The sequence below is a fragment of the Cydia amplana genome, chromosome 17 (genome assembly GCF_948474715.1).
Source record: "Cydia amplana chromosome 17, ilCydAmpl1.1, whole genome shotgun sequence".
NCBI lineage: Eukaryota > Metazoa > Arthropoda > Insecta > Lepidoptera > Tortricidae > Cydia > Cydia amplana.
This window is the reverse complement of record NC_086085.1, coordinates 14,541,689-14,562,122: the sequence shown is the minus strand read 5'-3', so window position 1 is coordinate 14,562,122 and position 20,434 is coordinate 14,541,689. Positions and strand designations below refer to the sequence as shown.

Here is a 20,434-nt window from a genome sequence, read left to right as displayed (position 1 = left end):
AATTAGCACCATAGGGCAGTAAAGTAAGAAATAGCTCAGTTTACATGTAATTGTCAGACGATTGATGCCAAATATCTCGAAGACTATGAACTTTGAAGTAAATATGGGCTACTATATTGCTTAAAGCCGTTGCTGTTAATATCAGGGATGTTGCGAACATCCGCATCGGCATCCGCAACCGCGGAACATCCGCTTTATTTTCAACATCCGCATCCGCATCCGCATAAAATCGATGCGGAGCTTATGCGGATGCGGATGTCGAACAAGTCGGTACAGGAACGTCTTAGCGGCGGCGTAAGTGCTAGGTAATTTCGTCATTACCTCTAACGAAATCGTCTAGATCCAGAAAAGTCGGCCAAGTTACTGTTTATTAAATATAACGCACCTATATTCTTGCTCAAATACTAAACGTTTGGTTTTTTTTAATAAAAAAATACTAAAAATGTAATATTTGACGTTTTCTAAGTACCTAATCTTGACATCCGCATCCGCATCCGCATCCGCGGATGTGAGCCTTTAAAAATCCGCATCCGCATCCGCATCCGCGGATGTGAGCCTTTAAAAATCCGCATCCGCATCCGCATCCGCGGATGTCAAAAAATCTGCATCCGCAACATCCCTGGTTAATATGATAAGCTACAAAAAACATTAGAAGTCTAAGGGATTCAGATCGAAGGTCATTGGGGATCCCGTGTGGGCGATGGTACTTACCTCATCAGTCTCGATAAAGTCCGACTCGTCACTTTCGTCATCTTTCGGTATTATCCCCATAATACTCATTCTTGTCGCGCGCGACATCACCATCAGGTCCTCGTTAGGACCTTCATCATCATCATCTTCCCCATTATGGTCAGCCCTTTCCTCACCGACTTTGGCGCCTTTAAGAATAAGAAATTATTTATTGTCATGGGATATCGCCGATATATGGGATTCCACCTCCACTTGTCCAATTTCTTTGTTCAATGTGTGTTTTGTCTCACATTTTGCTTGTGAGAGAGTGAGACGCCATGAGATTAGACAAACATATTGGACAGATAGAATACCACCCTTAGCCAAGATGGCAATTGTTGATAGATCGCTGAGATGATCTAGTTCCTCAGTTTGATTATTAAATATTGCAAAGAACAAACCACAAGTATTAACTAAAACTATAAATAATACCTAAATAGCAATAAATAAATAAATTAACAAATCCCCGCAGCAAAAAAACACTAATAAATAAAATAAAAAATATTTTATCAGTAATATCATTAGAAACTAAACTATAGATTTTTTTGTTGGGATCTAAAGTCATTTTGACAAAGAGCTGATACTCTTCAAACTGCTGTATTGATTTTTTTCAAACATAGCTAAGAACCACTGCAATGAAACTAGCTTTCACGTAAAAAACCGAATCTAAATCTAAATCGGTCCCGCCGTTTGAGAGCTACAATGCCACAGACGCAGATTGGCGTCTAACTGCGTTGGGGGTTAAAAATACTAAATTAATATATTTACCATCATCATCACTTTCACTGCCATCGTCTTTGTCATCACCCTGCTCCATATCTTCATCATGACTAGAATCACTTTCATCATTATCATCGGTAAAATTATAGTCGCTGGCTTTATCATTGTCAATCTTCTTTACATCCCTAGCATCATAATCACTTTCATCACCATCACCTTTCCCTTGGTCAATCATAAAAGTTTCACTATCTTCTATAGTATCGTCACCGCTTTCCTCGCTATCATTTATTTTACCTTTCCCACCATCAATCTTTAACGGTGTATCTTTCAGACATTTCATTTTGCTTTTCTCGGCTTTATCAAGAATTATGGAGTTGTCAGAGTCAGAGTCAACAACCATGCGCTTCTTGACTCTGCGGATGATGGGAGAGTCTGTTGTGGTGTTCAGGGATTTCGGGCGGATAGGTGGACGACGTTTGGGCACCAGTTCTGGTGAGACTTCCTCTGTGAAAAGTAATTAGTTTTAACAGCAACTGTGCGCTGTGAGCCAAAGGGCCTTCACATGCAATCAATTTGCACAAAATTTGGGCATTTTCTTGTCTTTAAGAGATAAAATTAAGTTTCTAAATGTAAGATAGAGCATGTCCCATCACCCACACTGTTAACTGTACATCGATGGACCTTATGCCTTGTGAAATAAGGTTGAACAATGTACAGTTAGGAGTGTTACTGTTTGAACACAGACTTTTAAGAGAAACTATAGCAAAATCTCTTTAAAGTAATGTCACTAACACTCTTTACCATCCTAACCATGAATTTACTGGGTGAATCAACTTTTTCTTGTCACTCGTTGCCATGATGGTTACGTTCTCCTTGGTCACTCTAAAACCCGATTTTTAGGCATTTAAATTCACCAAACACGCTTCTTTGTGGTACTTATGAACCCTTTCCATTGAGGGTCGTCTACCAAGCGTGTCAGAAGAAGGTGGTGGACAATGTCTTCCAACAAACTATGCTACTACTGTCTCTTGGCTGACCGGACAGAATAACAACAAGAAATAGTTGATCCACCCTACTAATGAAAATAAAGATTACCATCATCACTGCTCATTACAACATTTTTGGGAGCCTGAGGGGTGTCTTTTTCATCTTCTGATCCATCTGTAAATAAAAAGAACAATAAAATATTAAACAAATATTTCATAGCTGTTGGAATTCCTTGTATAAATAAATAAAATAACAACACTTGTAAATAAATATAACAATAATATATGCATCAAAGTTTAGTTAGATTATTTAAAACAGTAGCATTTTAGTTATAGAAATATGGTAAAAACATGTGTTAAATTATTATTTTTATTTAAGCCCAACTAAAAGACATGTACTCAGACATTTAAAGCCCCATCTCCATATCGCGCGGCAAACCATCGAACATTGGCTCGCACGGCAGCCGCGCGCAATAGATACCGGGCTGCCGCGCGAGCCAACTCGATGCACCCGGTATCCATTGCGCGCGGCTGCCGCGCGAGCCAATGTTCAATGTTCGATGGTTTGCCGCGCGATATGGAGACAGGGCTTAAGAGAAACTATAGCACAATCTCTTCAAACTTCTCTTTACCATCCTAACCATGAATTTACTAATAAATATAAATATTAAATAAATAAATAAATAAAAATATGTTACCATCATCACTGCTCCCTACCACACTTTTGGAAGCCTGGGGGGTGTCTTTTTCATCGTCCGAGCCATCTGTAAATAAATTCAACAGTAACAATACAGTTTAGTTAGATTAAATGCATGTTATAATTTTTTAAATCACCTTTTCACAATGATAAATTAATAACTGCTCTCTTGTGTAAAATTGCAACTTTTATAAGTATCAGATATTCAAAATATAGTAAAACATGAGCCTTGCAATCTAATCTCATAAGTACTTCATATAGGTACTAAAAAAAAGCAGGAAATATGCCAGCTTATGTTATACTTCCACCACAACCCATTACTGTCACAATGTTAAACTTTTTAACCATTTCCAACCTTTTATTTGTTAGTTTACGAATACACTGTGTCTAAAGTTGAGTGAAGTAGATACAGTAAAAATTGAATTGATATATTGCACAACAAACTAAAAATATGAACCAAATTTTTCACAAGGTACAAAAGTAAATAGGCATGTGTGTAGTGTATTAACTGTTCAAAATTATGTATTGTTATAAATTACTATAAGTCCAACAGAAAATAATTGATTTCTACCTACCGTAAACAAGAGATTCCTCTGAATCAGGTACAACCGTGTGGTTATTTCGCATGGGAGTTTTCATAGGAGTTTTTGGCATCAAGTCTTCGAGAACACTTTCTTCGATAATGTCAGTATCTGAATCACTTTCTACTTCCTCTAACGACTTATCTCGGTATTCAAAAAATGAATTCTCCATTTTTGTGACCAAAATTAGGATAACAATGTTATTTTATTTTACTAACACAAATCTATATTCCATTTCCATTGCAAAATATTATTTTGAAATGAAATGTCGTTGTCCGCGTTTCGATATTCCTTTGCATAATATTTTAAAGGTTAACTTTTTCAAACTCTTATTTAAAAATAATAACAAATATTTGCAAACTTTTAATTTCAGTAACTTATAATTATATAAAATGGAAAAATGCAACAGATTAATAACATTATTATGCATTTAATTGGTATAATAATTATGCAAATTAAACAACTGTACCGATATTCGGAACCTAAAGTAATATATTGAGAGTGGCAACACTGTAGTTAGTCGTATTGTCCTATTCTAGCATATACGTCCATCTCTCTCCCACACCCCCACCACTTCAGGCAGTTGCGTTTGACAATTTTGACAGTTAGAAACAAACGCAAATTACCTAGTCATTGGCTTGCTGTTTTTCCATCTGGAAGGTCGTGAAGCTAAACTGCTGGTGAGTTTTTGAATTTGTACCCCAGTTTAGCTGACTATATTGAAAAACAGTTTCTAACGGCTTTTGCCGTTCGAAATAAATATTTAAATTTAGTTGTCCGTTAAACTATCTAGCAAATAAAAATGATCCGGAATAGTGATGTGCAAGTGTTTTCAAAGGCTGCCTGCGCGCACCGTGGCTATGCCAATGAAAATACTAAAACACATGGTAGAAAACACATCGAGCTGGTAAAGCGTGCACGTGTCACCATTATAATTTAATTTTATTAAGTCTCTTCCGAGTCTTGTTAGTTTAAATCTTTGTGTGTGTATAATAACGGTTGAAATTATATAATACTTAAATGGTGATGTGTGGAGGTATACCCTTTCAAGTGATTTGTGTTTTCGAATACGAATGGATCGGATAGTTAATACGTGTTACGTAGAACCTACGTATTAAAGTAGAAGCTTATAGACGTGTAGGTTTTTTTTTGTCTGTCCAAGTATCTATCAGCAATTTATCTTTTTATCCCGTTCCGGGTTAATATAATATTGCAAAATTAATTTTTTGGTAATAAACTTGCTGATAAATAACGTGTACCCGAATAGGAGTCGACGATATTTCCGCTCTAAGGGACACAAGGTAACGAACAAACCTACATCGCAAACATTGCATTTATTTTTGTGGAAAGTGAGTACTTCGGCAGTACATAAACTTAAATCTGACATAGAGAGAGATTAGCATGGCTCTGCGCAAGAATGACATGCGAATTCGTGAAGTATTTCACTCTGTATCTACCAACTTATATCTCTCCAACTAGATCTTTGATTTATGTAGGTAGGTACCTACTTAAATATATAACTTAGCAGGTACTTACAGCTTAAAAGGTTAAGGAAAAGAACTCTTGCATGTAGGTGCTATATGTGCTTGTGTTATTTTGAATTTGAATAACTTGATTATTAATTCTATAAGTAACTACATACAAGAGGGTCAATTCTTAAGCCTACTTACCTACCTACATAAATAGTACACTTAAATTAAACGTTTCAAATAAAATCGGAAGCCTGTGACATGGAAGGGCATTAACGATACGGGAATCTTTAGATTGATTCATTGACGAAGACGCATGGTTTGGTTCATATTGTCAAATTATATTAGTTAACTGTAGAGTTAAAGTTTAGTTTTGGCAAATCTGCGCGTCACCGTGAATGACACTTTCTAAAAGTGCCTGTTAAAGCCTGCGTAAAGCCTTTCACCTTGTCGAGCAAGGAACCCGCAACTTAGGGAATATTACCCATAAACTCAGGGTATTTGATTTGAATGATACTTATTCTTAAACTTACGTTTGTTATGATTCCACCTGCTAAGGTGCGCCTAAGAGAATCTTTTATTCGTTCACAAACTAACGTCAAGTTATTTGTGATGAAACCAATATATTATGTACCTATCTAAACCTGCGCAAGGCTGCCATGTTTACACCTGCGTAAGGTGTGCCAAAAGAATCTTTGATTCGTTCACAAACTAACGTCAAGTTATTTGTGGTGAAACCAATATATTATGTACCTATCTAAACCTGCGCAAGGCTGCCATGTTTACACCTGCGTAAGGTGTGCCAAAAGAATCTTTGATTCGTTCACAAACTGACGTCAAGTTATTGATGATGATATTATAACCTATGTAAGCCTGCGCAAGGCACGTCAGACATATTCACAGAAATATAAATGATATGGTCATAACACAGGCGTGCGAGTAGACCACAATCACAAAAATATTACAAAGATTAAGTTGTAAATATCTCTTTTTAGAGAAAGTAAAAATGGTTTAAAATAATGTTTTGGGTAAAAATCAGTCGAAATAGGCAAGGCTTCGTTATTAGAGTTTTCATTTTTGTTTACCAATCTATTTCAAGGGTCCCGAACACCCTATTGGCTAAACCCAAAATTGGGCTAATTAACTGTGGTAAAAGTGAAAACTGCTTTCCATTTACATAACATTTCTAAAATTATAATAGGTAAAATAAAAACCTAAGATTCCAGGCCTATCTCGACTCATTTTTATTTTAAAGATGAAAAAATCTTTGCACCCTAATATAAAATTGTGGTCTGGAGGCGCTAAGCCTCATAACTTGGGTGGCATAGATAATACTAAGAGATTTAGTCACCTAATTTTGACTATAAGCCCAGGCAGAATAGTGATAATTAGAATAAGGAGTGGTCAATCCTCCAAGGTCCATACAATCTGTGGACTCTAATTAAATCAGGCTCGGTAAGCTCACGACACGACAGAGCTTACGATTCCATTCTGAAATAAGCTATGTTTACAATATATACCCATGGTGTGAAACAAACAGCCTGCTCAAGGTGTACAAAGGGTCCGTTTAACGGCCCTATAAATATCTAAAAACCTTTGAAGTCTAGGCCTGCTACAATATGACAGACTAGAAATAAATACATATGATCCCAATGTAAGAGCAGCTCACAGTTGCATAAATTATATTTGGCTGGAGAGCACTTGTCTTTCAGTTAACATGTTTACGAGTACCTACCTATGTACACGACATGACCAAGGTTACCTACCTTTTTACATAATTATTATATCCCTGACTGCCATGGTATATTAGGAAAATTATCATGTGCTGGCGGTGCTGCACAAGCATGTTTGAAATAAAATATACAAAACTGGCCTAACGGGCGTTTATGAATTATGTATTTTACACCCTTGTGTCTGTATTGTGACCCTGGAAGTTTTAAACCACCTGTATCGTAAGTGCTCCTATGCACGAATTAAGTTTATAATAAACTACCCATGCCCTAGCCTCAAGGGCAAGTGCTTCTATGCACGGACCAGACACTGTTATCACTTATTTCACTTATCATGACTTGTCATAGTTTGATACTACACGTTTAATAAATTTAAGACCGTGGAATGTACCCACTACAAAAGGTTTTTAAAAATAGTGACTGAATGGTTTGCACGAACGGTTCTAGCACAGTTTCTGGGCGGTCACGTCTAGGGCATGACCCTCTAGTTCTCAATTTATACAAAATTATAGCATTGTGATACTGTTCGCTTTGCACAATAAAATAGGGGAACAGGAGCACGCCTTGCGAAAAGGCGAAGCTATTTTGAAACGCAAACCTTTCAAAAATAGATTGAAATATATAAATAATTATGTTTTTGGTGTGGAACATGTAATTGTACACCCAAACAAATGCAATCATTTATTATATGTTAGCAAAACTCTGCCAAAGTGTTAGTCTGTCTCTACAGTGTAACCTGAAGGCATGAATGCACATGAATCTCTTGAAACATGGTGGATTAACTAATTTACACCCCGTCTGTGTCTTGCTCCTACCAAATCCACAAGTTGAGGACCTCAACCTATCTAGGCACCCTTCTTGCTCGAGACCTGAAAAATAATCTCATGCAGTCAAGTGTCGGAAAACCAGGTCCACACTCTTAGCACTACCGTGAATATTTCTAAGAAGTCTGTATACTGCCTTCCAGGAGGCGGGATGTTAATAGACTAGCCTATATAGTAGGCCAGAGATATAGTATACAAAAGCACACTGGCCCAAATCCAGTAATATTATATGCATTTCAGAATACAAAATAATTGACTATTCTGCGTATATTTGATATCAAAAAGTTACAATTACCTACCCTAGCATTGGATAAAATAGGTTCCTCTTAAACGGCATCTGCGCTGTTGGCTTTGGGCCCACGGGTGCCCGGCAAAAGGTCGGGGACCCCATGGTTCCGCACAGTTATTGCAAATAATGTAAAATCACAAAATAAACACAAATTATCATTTTGGTTAAAAACACATATGCGATGAGCTAAGGTTTCGAATTAAGTACCTTATTCTTAATCTGGAAAGAGAAGACTGAATATTCAGAATTAAGCTATGTCTATGAATGGTTTACATAAATTAAGCCACTTTAGCGTTCAGAAACAATCAAGTTTATGTCTACTAGTAGGCACCAGATAAGGTAAACTACTCATACTGCATATATAGACAATAATGAGTACAATTAAGGTCACTTGATGATAGCTAAACATGAATATAAGCAGAATGAGCTGCACCTATACAAATATCATTGATAAAGCTCTGTGGCAATTCTACATTTACCATTTGAACGCCAAGAGCACCAAAAAGCGTCGTAACTAGTGCCCACATGAGTATTATGATATGGCTTAAGCTCTCAAAGTAACCTTCACAATTTTAAGTAAGGTTTGTTTAGGTCCATTAGCTCGCGTTCGCGTTAGTAAAGCGTACAAACGATTAAATGCATTTTATAGCTATAACCAAATAAATAGCTCACACTGGCTCACAGTCATTAAAAGAATTCAGTAAAATCATTAAAAGTATTCCCTATGACATTTTATTAACTACCTACCCAATATTAACTTTGTGGGTAGTGATAGTGATATAACGAATATTTAAAATATTCGTCTACTTAATCCTGAGGGATTCTGGAAATAAGAAAGGTCTTGTCCTCGTTATATCCTGCAACTGCTTACCTTACTAGATAATTATTATCAAATTTGTCAATAATTGGGAGTTATAAATAAAAACTACTCGAGTACTTTATGATTTTTATCTTTTCATATTTTAATTACATCACTCCATATCACAGATGTTGTATGCTCCCTGAAGAGTAGACTGACTTATCTTCTTTTACATAGTTTCACATACATATAATTAAGTACTATAGCACCCTTGTGGTGACTCACTTATTTTCGTTGAAAATTTATAAGTACCTACATTAAATACGTATATAAAATGGAAAGTTGGTATCATAATATAATGGTATATAAAATTGTATGCTTTACTAAATACCTCTCTCCTCACATGTATTAAAATAAAGGGTGTACTACATAATTAATTAATTAATTAAACACTCCTAATATAATAATATTACATATACATAATATGTAAGTACATGTATAATCACATTGGCTTGGCGTCTTCCCACCACCAGGCGATAACAAACACGTCTCAATATATTACTTTAGGTTCCGAATATCGGTACAGTTGTTTAATGACAGCGTTTTACACAAAAATAAAACGCTAATTAAATAACTTACCATATTCGGAACCTAAAGTTTTAATCCTGCCTGGTGTAAATATGTATAATTTTGAGACAATGACTAGGTAATTTGCGTTTGTTTCTAACTGTCAAAATTGTCAAACGCAACTGCCTGAAGTGGTGGGGGTGTGGGAGAGAGATGGACGTATATGCTAGAATAGGACAATACGACTAACTACAGTGTTGCCACTCTCAATATATTACTTTAGGTTCCGAATATGGTAAGTTATTTAATTAGCGTTTTATTTTTGTGTAAAACGCTGTCAATAAGCGAAAAGCGTTTTGTCAGTGCACTCAAAGTGCACTGAAAACCTTCGAAATAATTGCGTTTCGATTAACGTATGTAGGTTACTTTTCAGAATCTAATAATGATAAAGATTTGTTGCAATTAACTCACTGGAATAATCAGAAATTTAAATGGTCGGGAAAGATATCAAAGTATGGTTTCGTCAATAATTGTTAAGTCAGAATAATTAGTGACAAACAAACATACGTGACTGAATGTTCATCGTTATATCGTCCATCGTCCTTTGAATAAAAAAAAGACAACCATTGTATTTGACTTTTGTTTGTCATTGTCATTTGTCAATGGTTTGTCACGTTTGTGTTGTTTTCACTTGTAGATTTCTGTCTAGGATTTAAAATAAATTCCCAAAATATATTACGTAGGCTAAATATCCACCTTTTCAACTTTTACCTGAATTTTAGTTGAAATTAAAATGACTGAAGTGCAACTACAGGAATTTAAACTGGACCCCGATTCGGAGCTTCGTTTCGAAGTCGAATCCAAGAACGAGAAAGTTGTTTTGGAGGTAATACAATACGAAATCTATATTAGCAGTACATTGTAATGAGATCTAACTTAATTCCGGTTGATAATGATATCCTTGTTTTTTTTAATGCGTAGATAAAAAGCGGTTACGCGGAGCTGTTTGGTACCGAGCTAGTCAAAGGGAAGCCCTATGAGTTCCATACGGGAGCAAAAGTTGCGGTATTCACGTGGCACGGCTGCACGGTGGAGCTGCGAGGTCGGACTGAAGTCAGCTACGTAGCTAAAGAGACCCCCATGGTATATCATTTTGACACATCTTGTTATTTTAGTTTTTGTTACAAGTAGAAATGTTTTGCTATTGTAAACAATTAAAACTTAAAAGTTAAAACAATAATTCGTAAGCAACTTCCTGTGAATGCTTTTGGTTCAAGATACCTAAATCAATTCCTAGCAATATCATCAATAGTTATGTAGGGTCGACTACAAAGAGATGTATCCACTTTTTCACCTTATTACAAGGCAGTAAGGTGAAAAAGTGGATACATCTCTTTGTAGACGACTGTACCTAACTCAATTGGGATGGATTCCAGACAAATTTGGTTATGTCTTATGCTTGTTGGTTGCACAACCATTACATATACACATACATATATTGTGTAACTCAAGAGATAGGTATGACATGACATGATATTTAGGTGAACTCTGATCAAACCTACAAACATTTTATGTAGTCTAAAGTAGGATAGCTGACGCCACTGGTGACCGTAGATCTGGCAGCTTCCTCGCACAAAGAATAAGTATTGCGATACAGCGAGGAAATGCTGCCAGTATCTATGGCACCATTCCGCAGGGGGATATTTTGTAATTATTTATTTTAAGTTTAGTTTTATTTATTTTTAGATTTAGTTTTTAAGTTTTGTAGGTTAGTTATTTAATTATGTTTTTTTTTTCCTAGTTATGTATATTAAGTTTGTATGCACTAATAAACCATCTAAAGTTGATTAGGTTATTTTATCAACCCACTGAAAATTGGCATGCACAAATATTGCAATTTAAATTCCCTAGGTTGTCTACCTAAACGTCCATGCAGCGTTAGAGCAGCAGCGAGTAGCAGCAGAGCAGGAGAACACCAGAGGCCCGGTGACCATGGTCGTGGGGCCCGGAGACGTCGGTAAATCAACACTGACGAGGATACTGCTCAACTACGCTGTGAGGATGGGCCGGAGACCGATATATGTGGACTTGGACGTGGGACAGGGGCAGATTAGTGTGCCTGGAACTATTGGTAAGTTAGTACCAAGAAAATATAAATTAGGAATGTCAAATAGATTTATTGGCAACTTTTTTGCACTAGGTTAAACCTTTATTAGGAAGCCAGGAACTTACATAGAATACTTAACCAAATTTCATGTGAAAAATAATTTGTAAATTTAGAACTATCATAAAAATTACTATGTACTAAAAATATTTGTTTCACAAGGTACATACACAACCTTGATCACTTGTCTTGTTATCTTCTGGAACTAAGACTTAAGATTTAGAGGATATACAGGAAACCTTTGCATTTAAATAGACTAAATAGAGGAATGGATATATTTTTAAACAAAAAATCACACCTACTCCTCAGTACGGAGTGAAATATGTCGAGCGTTTTTCGACTTCAAATACGTGAGTGACCCGTTTTTAATATATTTAATATAAAAAATCACACACCTTAAAGTCTATTTTTTTATTCGGTAGACTGAAATGACAGTTAATAGTATGAACATGAAATGTCATTTCATACTATTAACTGTCATTTCAGTCTACCGAATAAAAAAATTGACTTTAGTGTTGCAAACAACACTACTTATTGGAAAAAATATAATTTCAGGAGCCCTACTAGTGGAAAGACCAGCGTCAATAGAAGAAGGTTTCAGTCAACAGGCACCTCTAGTATACCACTTTGGGCACAAGTCACCTTCAGAAAACTTGGAGCTTTACAATACCATCGTGTCCAGGCTAGCTGAGGTCATTGCTGAGAGATGTGAGAATAACAAGAAAGGTAATTTTTACGAGCTTTTATTTAATTTCACCTGCCAGGCTAGCACATGATTGGCGCGACAGTATCTTGTGGCGAGATATTTGACTACCGGTCCCTCTTTTATTAACATAGAGAAAGACGGCTAGTCTATCTCGCCGCGAGATACTGTTGCGCTATTCATGTGCCAGGGGTGCTGTACCTGTCCCATTGTATGTATGTTTGTAATCTAATCTTGCAAGCTATATTAGGCCGCCTTCCCATTACTTGATTGAGCTGTAACTTCACATACTCTGTATATTAAGTTTCATACTGTATGTTGGGTGACAATTCAAATATTATTGTACCATCAAGCTGATTTGATAATGAAGACCAGAGGCACAGAATAAATCATAGTACTAGGTACAGAAGATTCACTCTCTAAACAAAACGCTTCTATTATGACAGATATGACCGCTAGGTGGCGCAAGCGCGAGCAGGCGTCCGTTCCATAGCGGTGCGCGGCAACTACTATGGCTAGACACCAAAATTGGTGTGGGCCGCATGTACTTGTAGGTACTTGTGAGTCACGCCTGACAGCTGTGGCCATAGAAAATCTGCATTAAAACAACTGAACCTTGTGTTTGGACTTATTAAAATGATCTCAATGAGTATTATATTAGTTGACTGTTGAGAGTGAATGATCTCAATAACTGCTTATATAATTGTTTATTTGTCCATCCAGCGTCAACATCAGGCGTTATCATTAATACATGTGGCTGGATCAAGGGCGCGGGGTACAAGATGCTCACGCACGCCGCTCAGGCTTTTGAGGTAAGACTGATTAACCTTTTGAGGTAAAACTCATTAACCTTTTGAGGTAAGACTCATTAACCTTTTGAGGTAAGACTCATTAACCTTTTGGACGCCAATGACGGATATAACAGCACCGCAGGTCCAACGCCGAAGACGGATTAATCGGTCACATACCACAGAGCAACATAGACCTATGTGCACATGCATAAAGTTCAATTTCAGTTTTGACACTTCGGTGACGTGGCGTAAGCGTGACATCTTTTGTGTTTGACACGGCGTCGAAAAGGTTAAAGCGGGATTTACGTTATGAAATGAGTGTCATGCATGTTGAACTCGATTTCACGAAAGTAGTTAGTATATGGTATATGCGAAAGTAATTTCGTGAAATAATTAGTGTCGTGAAATTCACAGTATCGCAGTGACCCCATCAGCATCGAAGCTACACGTCCGCACAGCGCAGGCACTTTCGCGACACTAGTTTTTCACGTCGCATTTACACTACAAAATTAGTTACATGATGCGACTAATTTCACCAAAAAATCGCGCAGGGCACGAAATTGATTTGCTTTCTTAATATTAAATTACACGTGAAACAGTTGGTAAAACAACGTCACGAAATGAATTTCACGCCACCAATTTCGTAATGTAAATCCGCTTAACTCCCGACGCAAATAGAGGGGTGTTATACGTTTGACACCAATGTCTGTGGCATCGTAGCACTCAAACGGATGGACCGATTTCGATACGTTTTTAGGTGCGTTTAAGATGGCATTAAAGCGATAGTTTTTCCACAGGTCGACGTCATATTAGTATTGGATAATGAGAGATTGTACAATGAGCTCAAAAGGGACATGCCAAAGTTCGTCAAAGTTGTTTACTTACCAAAGAGTGGTGGGGTGAGTGTGTTTTTCATTTATTTTATCATAATATAAGATTTATATGTGTTAAGCGCTGGTGGCCTAGCCGTAAGAGCGTGCGACTTGCAATCCAGAGGTCGCGGGTTCGAACCCCGGCTCGTACCAATGAGATTTTTCGGAACTAATTTACGAAATATCATTTGATATTTACCAATCGCTTTTCGGTGAAGGAAAACATCGTGAGGAAACCGGACTAATCCCAATAAGGGCCTAGTTTACCCTCTGGGTTGGAAGGTCAAATGGCAGTCGCTTTCGTAAAAACTAGTGCCCACGCCAATTACTGGGATTAGTTGCCAAGCGGACCCCAGGCTCCCATGAGCCGTGGCAAAATGCTGGGACAACGCGAGGAAGATGATGATAAGATTTACATGTGTATTTACAACATAATCCTAATATCCAGTGACACCAGCCAGTGACACATTTATTTTTATTAATTTATTTAATTAGTTTAAATACTTCGTATATTTTAATTTCAAACAATGAACATTAAGGCCCAAGATAAACTTGTAAGTTTAACTTACGTAAGTACAGCTATACTACAGAATGAGAGATGAATATCGTTATCTCATTCTAATAAATACCTTTGTCCCTACTTACGTAAGTAAAACTTACAAGTGTATCTCGGGCCTTACTGTGTTGAACTTATAGGTACCTAACTATAAAACCACAGTTGCAGAAGTTGCTAAGCGGACGAGGTGTTCAAAATTACCTTGACACGCTCTTATTCTCTTAACAATAAAGTCGCGTCATGATCATTTCGTCCATAGGCTACGGTGACTGCTTACCATCAGGCGGCCCGTATGCTTGTTTGCCACCGATGTAGTATTTTTTTTAACTTTTGCTGCTAACTGTATTTCTGTTATGTACCCATCTACTTGTTTTGTGTACTAATTATTTATGAGCATCTTTATATATAATAAGATTAACAAAACTCTAAATATCTATCCCCTACCTAAACATGAGTGTAAGAGAAAACTTAAGTCCTGGTTACTGGCATTAGACTATGATCAAACTGAAAGCATCCTACATTAGAATACTCACACACACACACACACACACACACACACACACACACACACACACACACCATATGTATATATATATATAATGTAGTTGCTATGCACTCATATTAGAATGGCATTGTTTTCTGGTATCAAAACAGGCCCTATACTTAATTGCTTTAAATATAAAATAAAAACAAAATGGGAAATGTAGTAAATAAGTCATACTAGATTCGATGTTCCTTATATAGTTTCTATTGTCTAGGAGAGGACACTGACTTCTGTAACACAGGTCTTTACCTAGCTCAGTCAGGGACTTCAAAACCCACTTAGTAACTTGTTTTTTGACAATAAAAATATTTTATTTTTAATATTTTTTTATTTTATATTGTGCAGGTGGTAGAACGCTCGAGCCAAGCCCGCGCTGAGGTCCGCGACTGCCGCATACGAGAGTACTTCTACGGCAAGCGCACGCCCTACTACCCGCACTCTTTCGATGTCAAGTTCCAGGATCTCAAGATATACAAGGTACTGAGTTATAAGCTTTGTAGATTATAGTCTGGCCTCCGTCTTCTGGAGAATAAATTGAATAAAAAAAAAACATATTTTTAATACAGTTGCTCAAAAAGTGCTATTTTACGTAGCTGTTCAGCGTTCGCAAAGTTGTGTTTTTGCGAACTAGTGCTTTTTACATATCGATTTTTTTTTAATTTAATTCTGACCGTAATCGATACGTCCACACCAAAAAGTTTGGATGATCAAAAACTTTATATAATTTTTAATACAGTTGCTCAAAAAGTGCTCTTTTAAGTAGCTGTTTAGCGTTCGCAAAGTTGTGTTTTTGCGAACTAGTGCTTTTTACTTTTCGATTTTTTTTAAATTTAATTCTGCCCGTAATCGATACGTCCACACCAAAAAGTTTGGATGATCAAAAACTTTATATGATTTTTATTTTGATATTAGACATATAATGCGTACAAAAAGTATTGTTACACGATATAAAGTAAATATTTATTTGTTATTATATATGTATATATAAAATGTTATATAATACGATATACTTGGTCAACCAGATCTTGACAGTAGAAAAAGGCGGCAAATTTGAAAAATGTAGGCGCGAAGGGATATTGTCCCATAGAAAATTTGAATTTCGCGCCTTTTTTTACTGACAAGATTTGGTTGACCAGCTATATTTCACTAAAAAACTTTTTTTATAATTTGGCTGAATGGAAAACTATCATTGCCGCGTTGGCTGTCGTTAACAGAAAAAATAAAAAATTAAAAAGTAAAACCGGCGCCATACCGACGCTCGCTATTTTCACCATATAATTAGATGAACAAGAACAACTGTCAATCTTCAAAAGTGTGACCAAAAATGAAATGCAAGTGTGTGCGTAAATTATCTATGTGAGATCAAAAATAGTGATGTCAAGTTACAGCATATTAATAATCTGTCGATGTTTGATTGCTTTATCGACTACTTTTTCAAATGTGTTATTTTAAACGTAAAAATTCTACGACATTAAGACGTATAAATAACACTTGCACTGCATGTGCTATCAACATCCTTGCAGATTTATCTTAATGTAACTCTTACTGTGTTGGAAAGTGAAGTTTAAATTTATTGCTAAACATGAGCACCTTCAAAAAGGTATAACATTCGTTATTATTTCAAGTCGGTTATAAAAGCTAATATCTTAATGATGTCTTGTGAAGAAATAATTACATAGCTATTGATATACCGACAAGTTATCGATACCGTCATATGAACATTTTGTCAAGCCCTAGCGTAAAGTAACAGATTATGTTTTTACACAAAATATTTTAAATTATAGCCTAATATGATAAAATATTAGCACACAAAGGAAGAAAAACTTATAATGAACTGTATAAACCGGCTTCTTACACTTTTTACGCTGCTAATTTGACAAAATATCGTTATGAAAATTTCGCTCGGAATATCATAAATCCTCTGAAATGAGTATTTGCTTGGATTATTTGGCCCTGTGACACTGCAACCCAGCACACTACAAGACACCATCTTCACTGAATTACTTTATTTAATACTTTTCATCCTAATCCGTGTATATTTTTCAATTTGAAAATTACCGGGATACGCTCTTGGCCGTCAGCGGCCGTCGTCAAACTCAAAAGTGGTTACGTTTTCTCATTGGTAGTCCGACTCTTTCGCACTCATGGGATGTTCATATACGTGATGGCTTCCCTTTCGCACACTTAAGCTGTCTGTCAAGCGCGAGCGGATTCTAGGTCTGTGATTTTCACTTAAAATTTAGTTGTATCAAAATAATGAACTTAAATTGCAACTTTAAGAGTGTTTTGTATGAAATGAGTTAATGTCATTAATTTTAGCAATGTAAATCAATGCTGAACGTAGTTTATAGTGCTGAATAATATATACATAATATACAATATCATTCCAGTTCAAGCGAAAATTCGTAACTGTAACTGTAAGTACTCGTGTAACTAATATTTGATTTATTGTGATTTTTTCGCAAATGTATTTAAAAACGTCGTTCAATGTACGTGTGAAAGTGTTATTATTTACTTGTCCCGTGTCTTTTATTCGCCTACGGCTCATAAAAGACATCTTGGGACTCGTAAATATACTGGATCAACCAAATCTTGTCAGTAGTAAAAGGCGGCAAATTTGAAAAATCGCGGGTTAGCAACACTGTGTTCGAATAATTCCAAAATCGGGTGTCATCTGTGTGTTATCTGTGGAATGTGGATCGTGAATGACAGCCATCATCTTACTGTTTACATTCTGAATCGTTTCTATTTCAAGAGAAATTTCTGCTGTCACCATTAAATACCAAGATTATGCATGACCTCAAGCAAAGCTAAGGTGCCTACAATGTACAATCATGCTCGTTGACGGTAAACATTACTAAAATTTGAGGTTATGATAATTCACTCGAACTGACGTATGAAGGGCGGAAAAATAAACACGTTTTGGTTCGATGTACATTGCTGCTTTTCTTAGCGCAATTCTGCTCTTTGACATGGTGTTACCCTACTTTAATTTGCAGTACATTGGTACTGACAAGATTTGCTTGACGCACTATAATAACACACTTTTCACACTTGCATTGAAATGTACTATTTTTCTACGTATAATGATGGTTCTTAATCTACCAATGGAACGACAGCTGACGCTCACAAGACTTCAGTGTACATCTCGCTCAACCACCTTAGGAGGTATACGTACCGAGCTGATACGCTTTCGCGTACATGAACTGTAGAGGGCACCACAGGTGTCCCCGTTTATTGGCGCGAAGTGTAAATGTCCATTTTCATTTCTCATGCTCTGAAAGAGAGCCATTGTTGCTCTAAAAGTTGTGCAGAAAGTGATACGTTTCTGCAGTAGATAACGATTAAACGATTTGTATTCGGTTTTAAATGGATTCGTTATACAATTTTCATTCTGATTTTTAACTCGCCATTCCATAAATAACGATTTTTTTACTTAAATTGTTAATACAAAGTACCACCAAGAAACAGTATAAAAATTTACACTCAGTCATGTTTTTAAAATCACATGCAAATTACTTTCCTCGTATTCGAAATGAAAAGTAGTTTTTAACTCGAGTGAAAAGCATCATTTCAGCCTCGGACTATTGGCGCTCTCGCTGCGTTCGAGCACCAAACTATCTCGGCAGAAATGAGTGCCTTTCATCAAGGTTAACAATCTACTATTTAGGTTTTCGATTTAGACCACTAGATGGCGATCCATTGTTGTTAAGTTCAAATAATTGACATCTAATCTGACGACTGGTCTGACCTAGTGGGTAGTGACCCTGCCTGTGAAGCCGCGGTCCTGGGTTCGAATCCCGGTAAGGCCGTTTATTTGTGTGATGAGCACAGATATTTGTTCCTGAGTCTTGGGCACAGACAAGACATCCTCTAGACTGAGCATAGTAACGCTACCCCCTCTGCCACTTATACGGTAGTTTTACTCCATTTTCGAGTCAATCCCGTGCCGTGATTGGTCCGTGTCTTTGAACGGACCAATCACGGCGCGGGATTCGCTCACCTCGTCCCCCCGCACCCCAGTATTTTTGGCAGCATCGGTTACATGAAATAATTGCTCTAAACTCCGTCTAGAGGATTCCTAGTCTATGGTCTTGGGTGTTTTCTATCTATTTATGAATTTGTATATTATATATATCGTTGTCCGAGTACCCACAACACAAGCCTTCTCGAGCTTACTGTGGGACTTAGTCAATCTGTGTAAGAATGTCCTATAATATTTATTTATTTAATAAACAAACGGTTTGGTCGCAGGTGGGCGCTCCGTCGCTGCCCGACTCGTGCATGCCGCTGGGCATGCGCGCCGAGGACGCGCTCACGAAGCTGGTCGCCGTCACCGTCACGCCCGCGCTCGCGCACCGCCTGCTCGCCGTCACGTTCGCCGCGGGCCCGGACGATGACGCGCCCTGCTCTAACCTGGCAGGGATCGTGTGTGTGTAAGTATCCAGGGGCGTATTTTGAAATTTGCCGCCCCGGGCCAAATACGTTTCGCCGTCCCAGAAGTCAAGGAAGAAAAACAAAATGCAATCCACTAGGGGCGGCATATATGCCGCCCCATGCCGCCCCTAAGGGTTGGCGCCCCGGGCCATGGCCCGGATGGCCCTAGGGTAAATACGCCCCTGTAAGTATCACCGGGGGCTCTGTGGGACCAACAAGTCAGTCTTTGCATAGCTTTAAAGTCTTAAAACTCAATGGGTGATTTTGAAAAATTACAAAAACTGATTTTTAGATATATCCTTCCTATCCTTGGAGGATACAACTAAACGGAGTAGCCATTAACAGGCTTTCCCCTCTGTCGAAAATAGGCGGCCAACGGTCATACACAATGTATGGACTGACGTTTATCTGACATGACTATTTTTACGTTACGCATACATTTGACGTTCCCCTCCCCCGCAAAAATCGGCAGACTGTTTTGTACAGAAAATTACAGACAAGGCGTCTCAGTTTGATTATATCCTCTAAGTTCCTATCCTATCCTTTAAAAGTCATTTCTACCAGCAAACATAAGAAAACAACTCAAAATTTGCATTTGATTACTTTGCCTCACATGTGAAGAAAAAGCAACTTTGCTATCAGTTTTTGAACAATCAAGAGAGCCTTTACCAGTTGGTGTGATGAAAACTGATATTAGCTCATTTAAATCCAAGTTTTTTTTTACAGGACCGCAGTGGACATGGACCGCCAGATGCTCACAATCCTCTCCCCGCAGCCGCGGCCACTACCCAACACTGTGTTACTCCTCTCCGAACTACAGTACATGGACAACCATTAGTACGTCCACATCTGGCGAACGCGCCGCGAATGTTCGCGGTGACGTATTCGCCAGATATGGACGGACATCGTGGGAATTCAGACCGAAAGACATGCTCAAATGGCCTAAAGACATAGACTAATAATACATAGATGGCAC

At 37.4% G+C, this 20,434-nt stretch overlaps 2 protein-coding genes and 1 pseudogene across 2 annotated transcripts in view; 2 read left to right on the top strand and 1 right to left on the bottom strand.

Annotated features, from left to right (window-relative positions):
- The window catches only part of LOC134656099 (transcription termination factor 2), a 41,316-nt gene extending 37,398 nt beyond the window's left edge, over positions 1–3,918 (bottom strand). Inside the window, exons 1-5 of the mRNA XM_063511616.1 lie at positions 3,708–3,918; positions 3,134–3,199; positions 2,545–2,610; positions 1,498–1,953; positions 712–878 (exon numbers count right to left, since the gene is read on the bottom strand). Coding sequence (XP_063367686.1) covers positions 712–878; positions 1,498–1,953; positions 2,545–2,610; positions 3,134–3,199; positions 3,708–3,885 — 933 coding nt within the window. The 5' untranslated portion in view covers positions 3,886–3,918. The remainder of the gene's footprint in view (positions 1–711; positions 879–1,497; positions 1,954–2,544; positions 2,611–3,133; positions 3,200–3,707) is intronic.
- Positions 3,919–5,066: 1,148 nt separating this feature from the next.
- LOC134656174 (U6 spliceosomal RNA) lies at positions 5,067–5,165 on the top strand (annotated as a pseudogene).
- A 4,881-nt stretch (positions 5,166–10,046) lies between these two features.
- LOC134655813 (protein CLP1 homolog) lies at positions 10,047–20,434 on the top strand. Its single transcript, XM_063511291.1, has 9 exons — positions 10,047–10,277; positions 10,373–10,534; positions 11,303–11,522; positions 12,111–12,281; positions 12,982–13,070; positions 13,847–13,948; positions 15,367–15,498; positions 19,276–19,457; positions 20,185–20,434. Exons 1-9 carry the CDS (start codon positions 10,185–10,187, stop codon positions 20,294–20,296), a joined length of 1,263 nt encoding a protein of 420 aa, XP_063367361.1. The 5' UTR covers positions 10,047–10,184; the 3' UTR covers positions 20,297–20,434.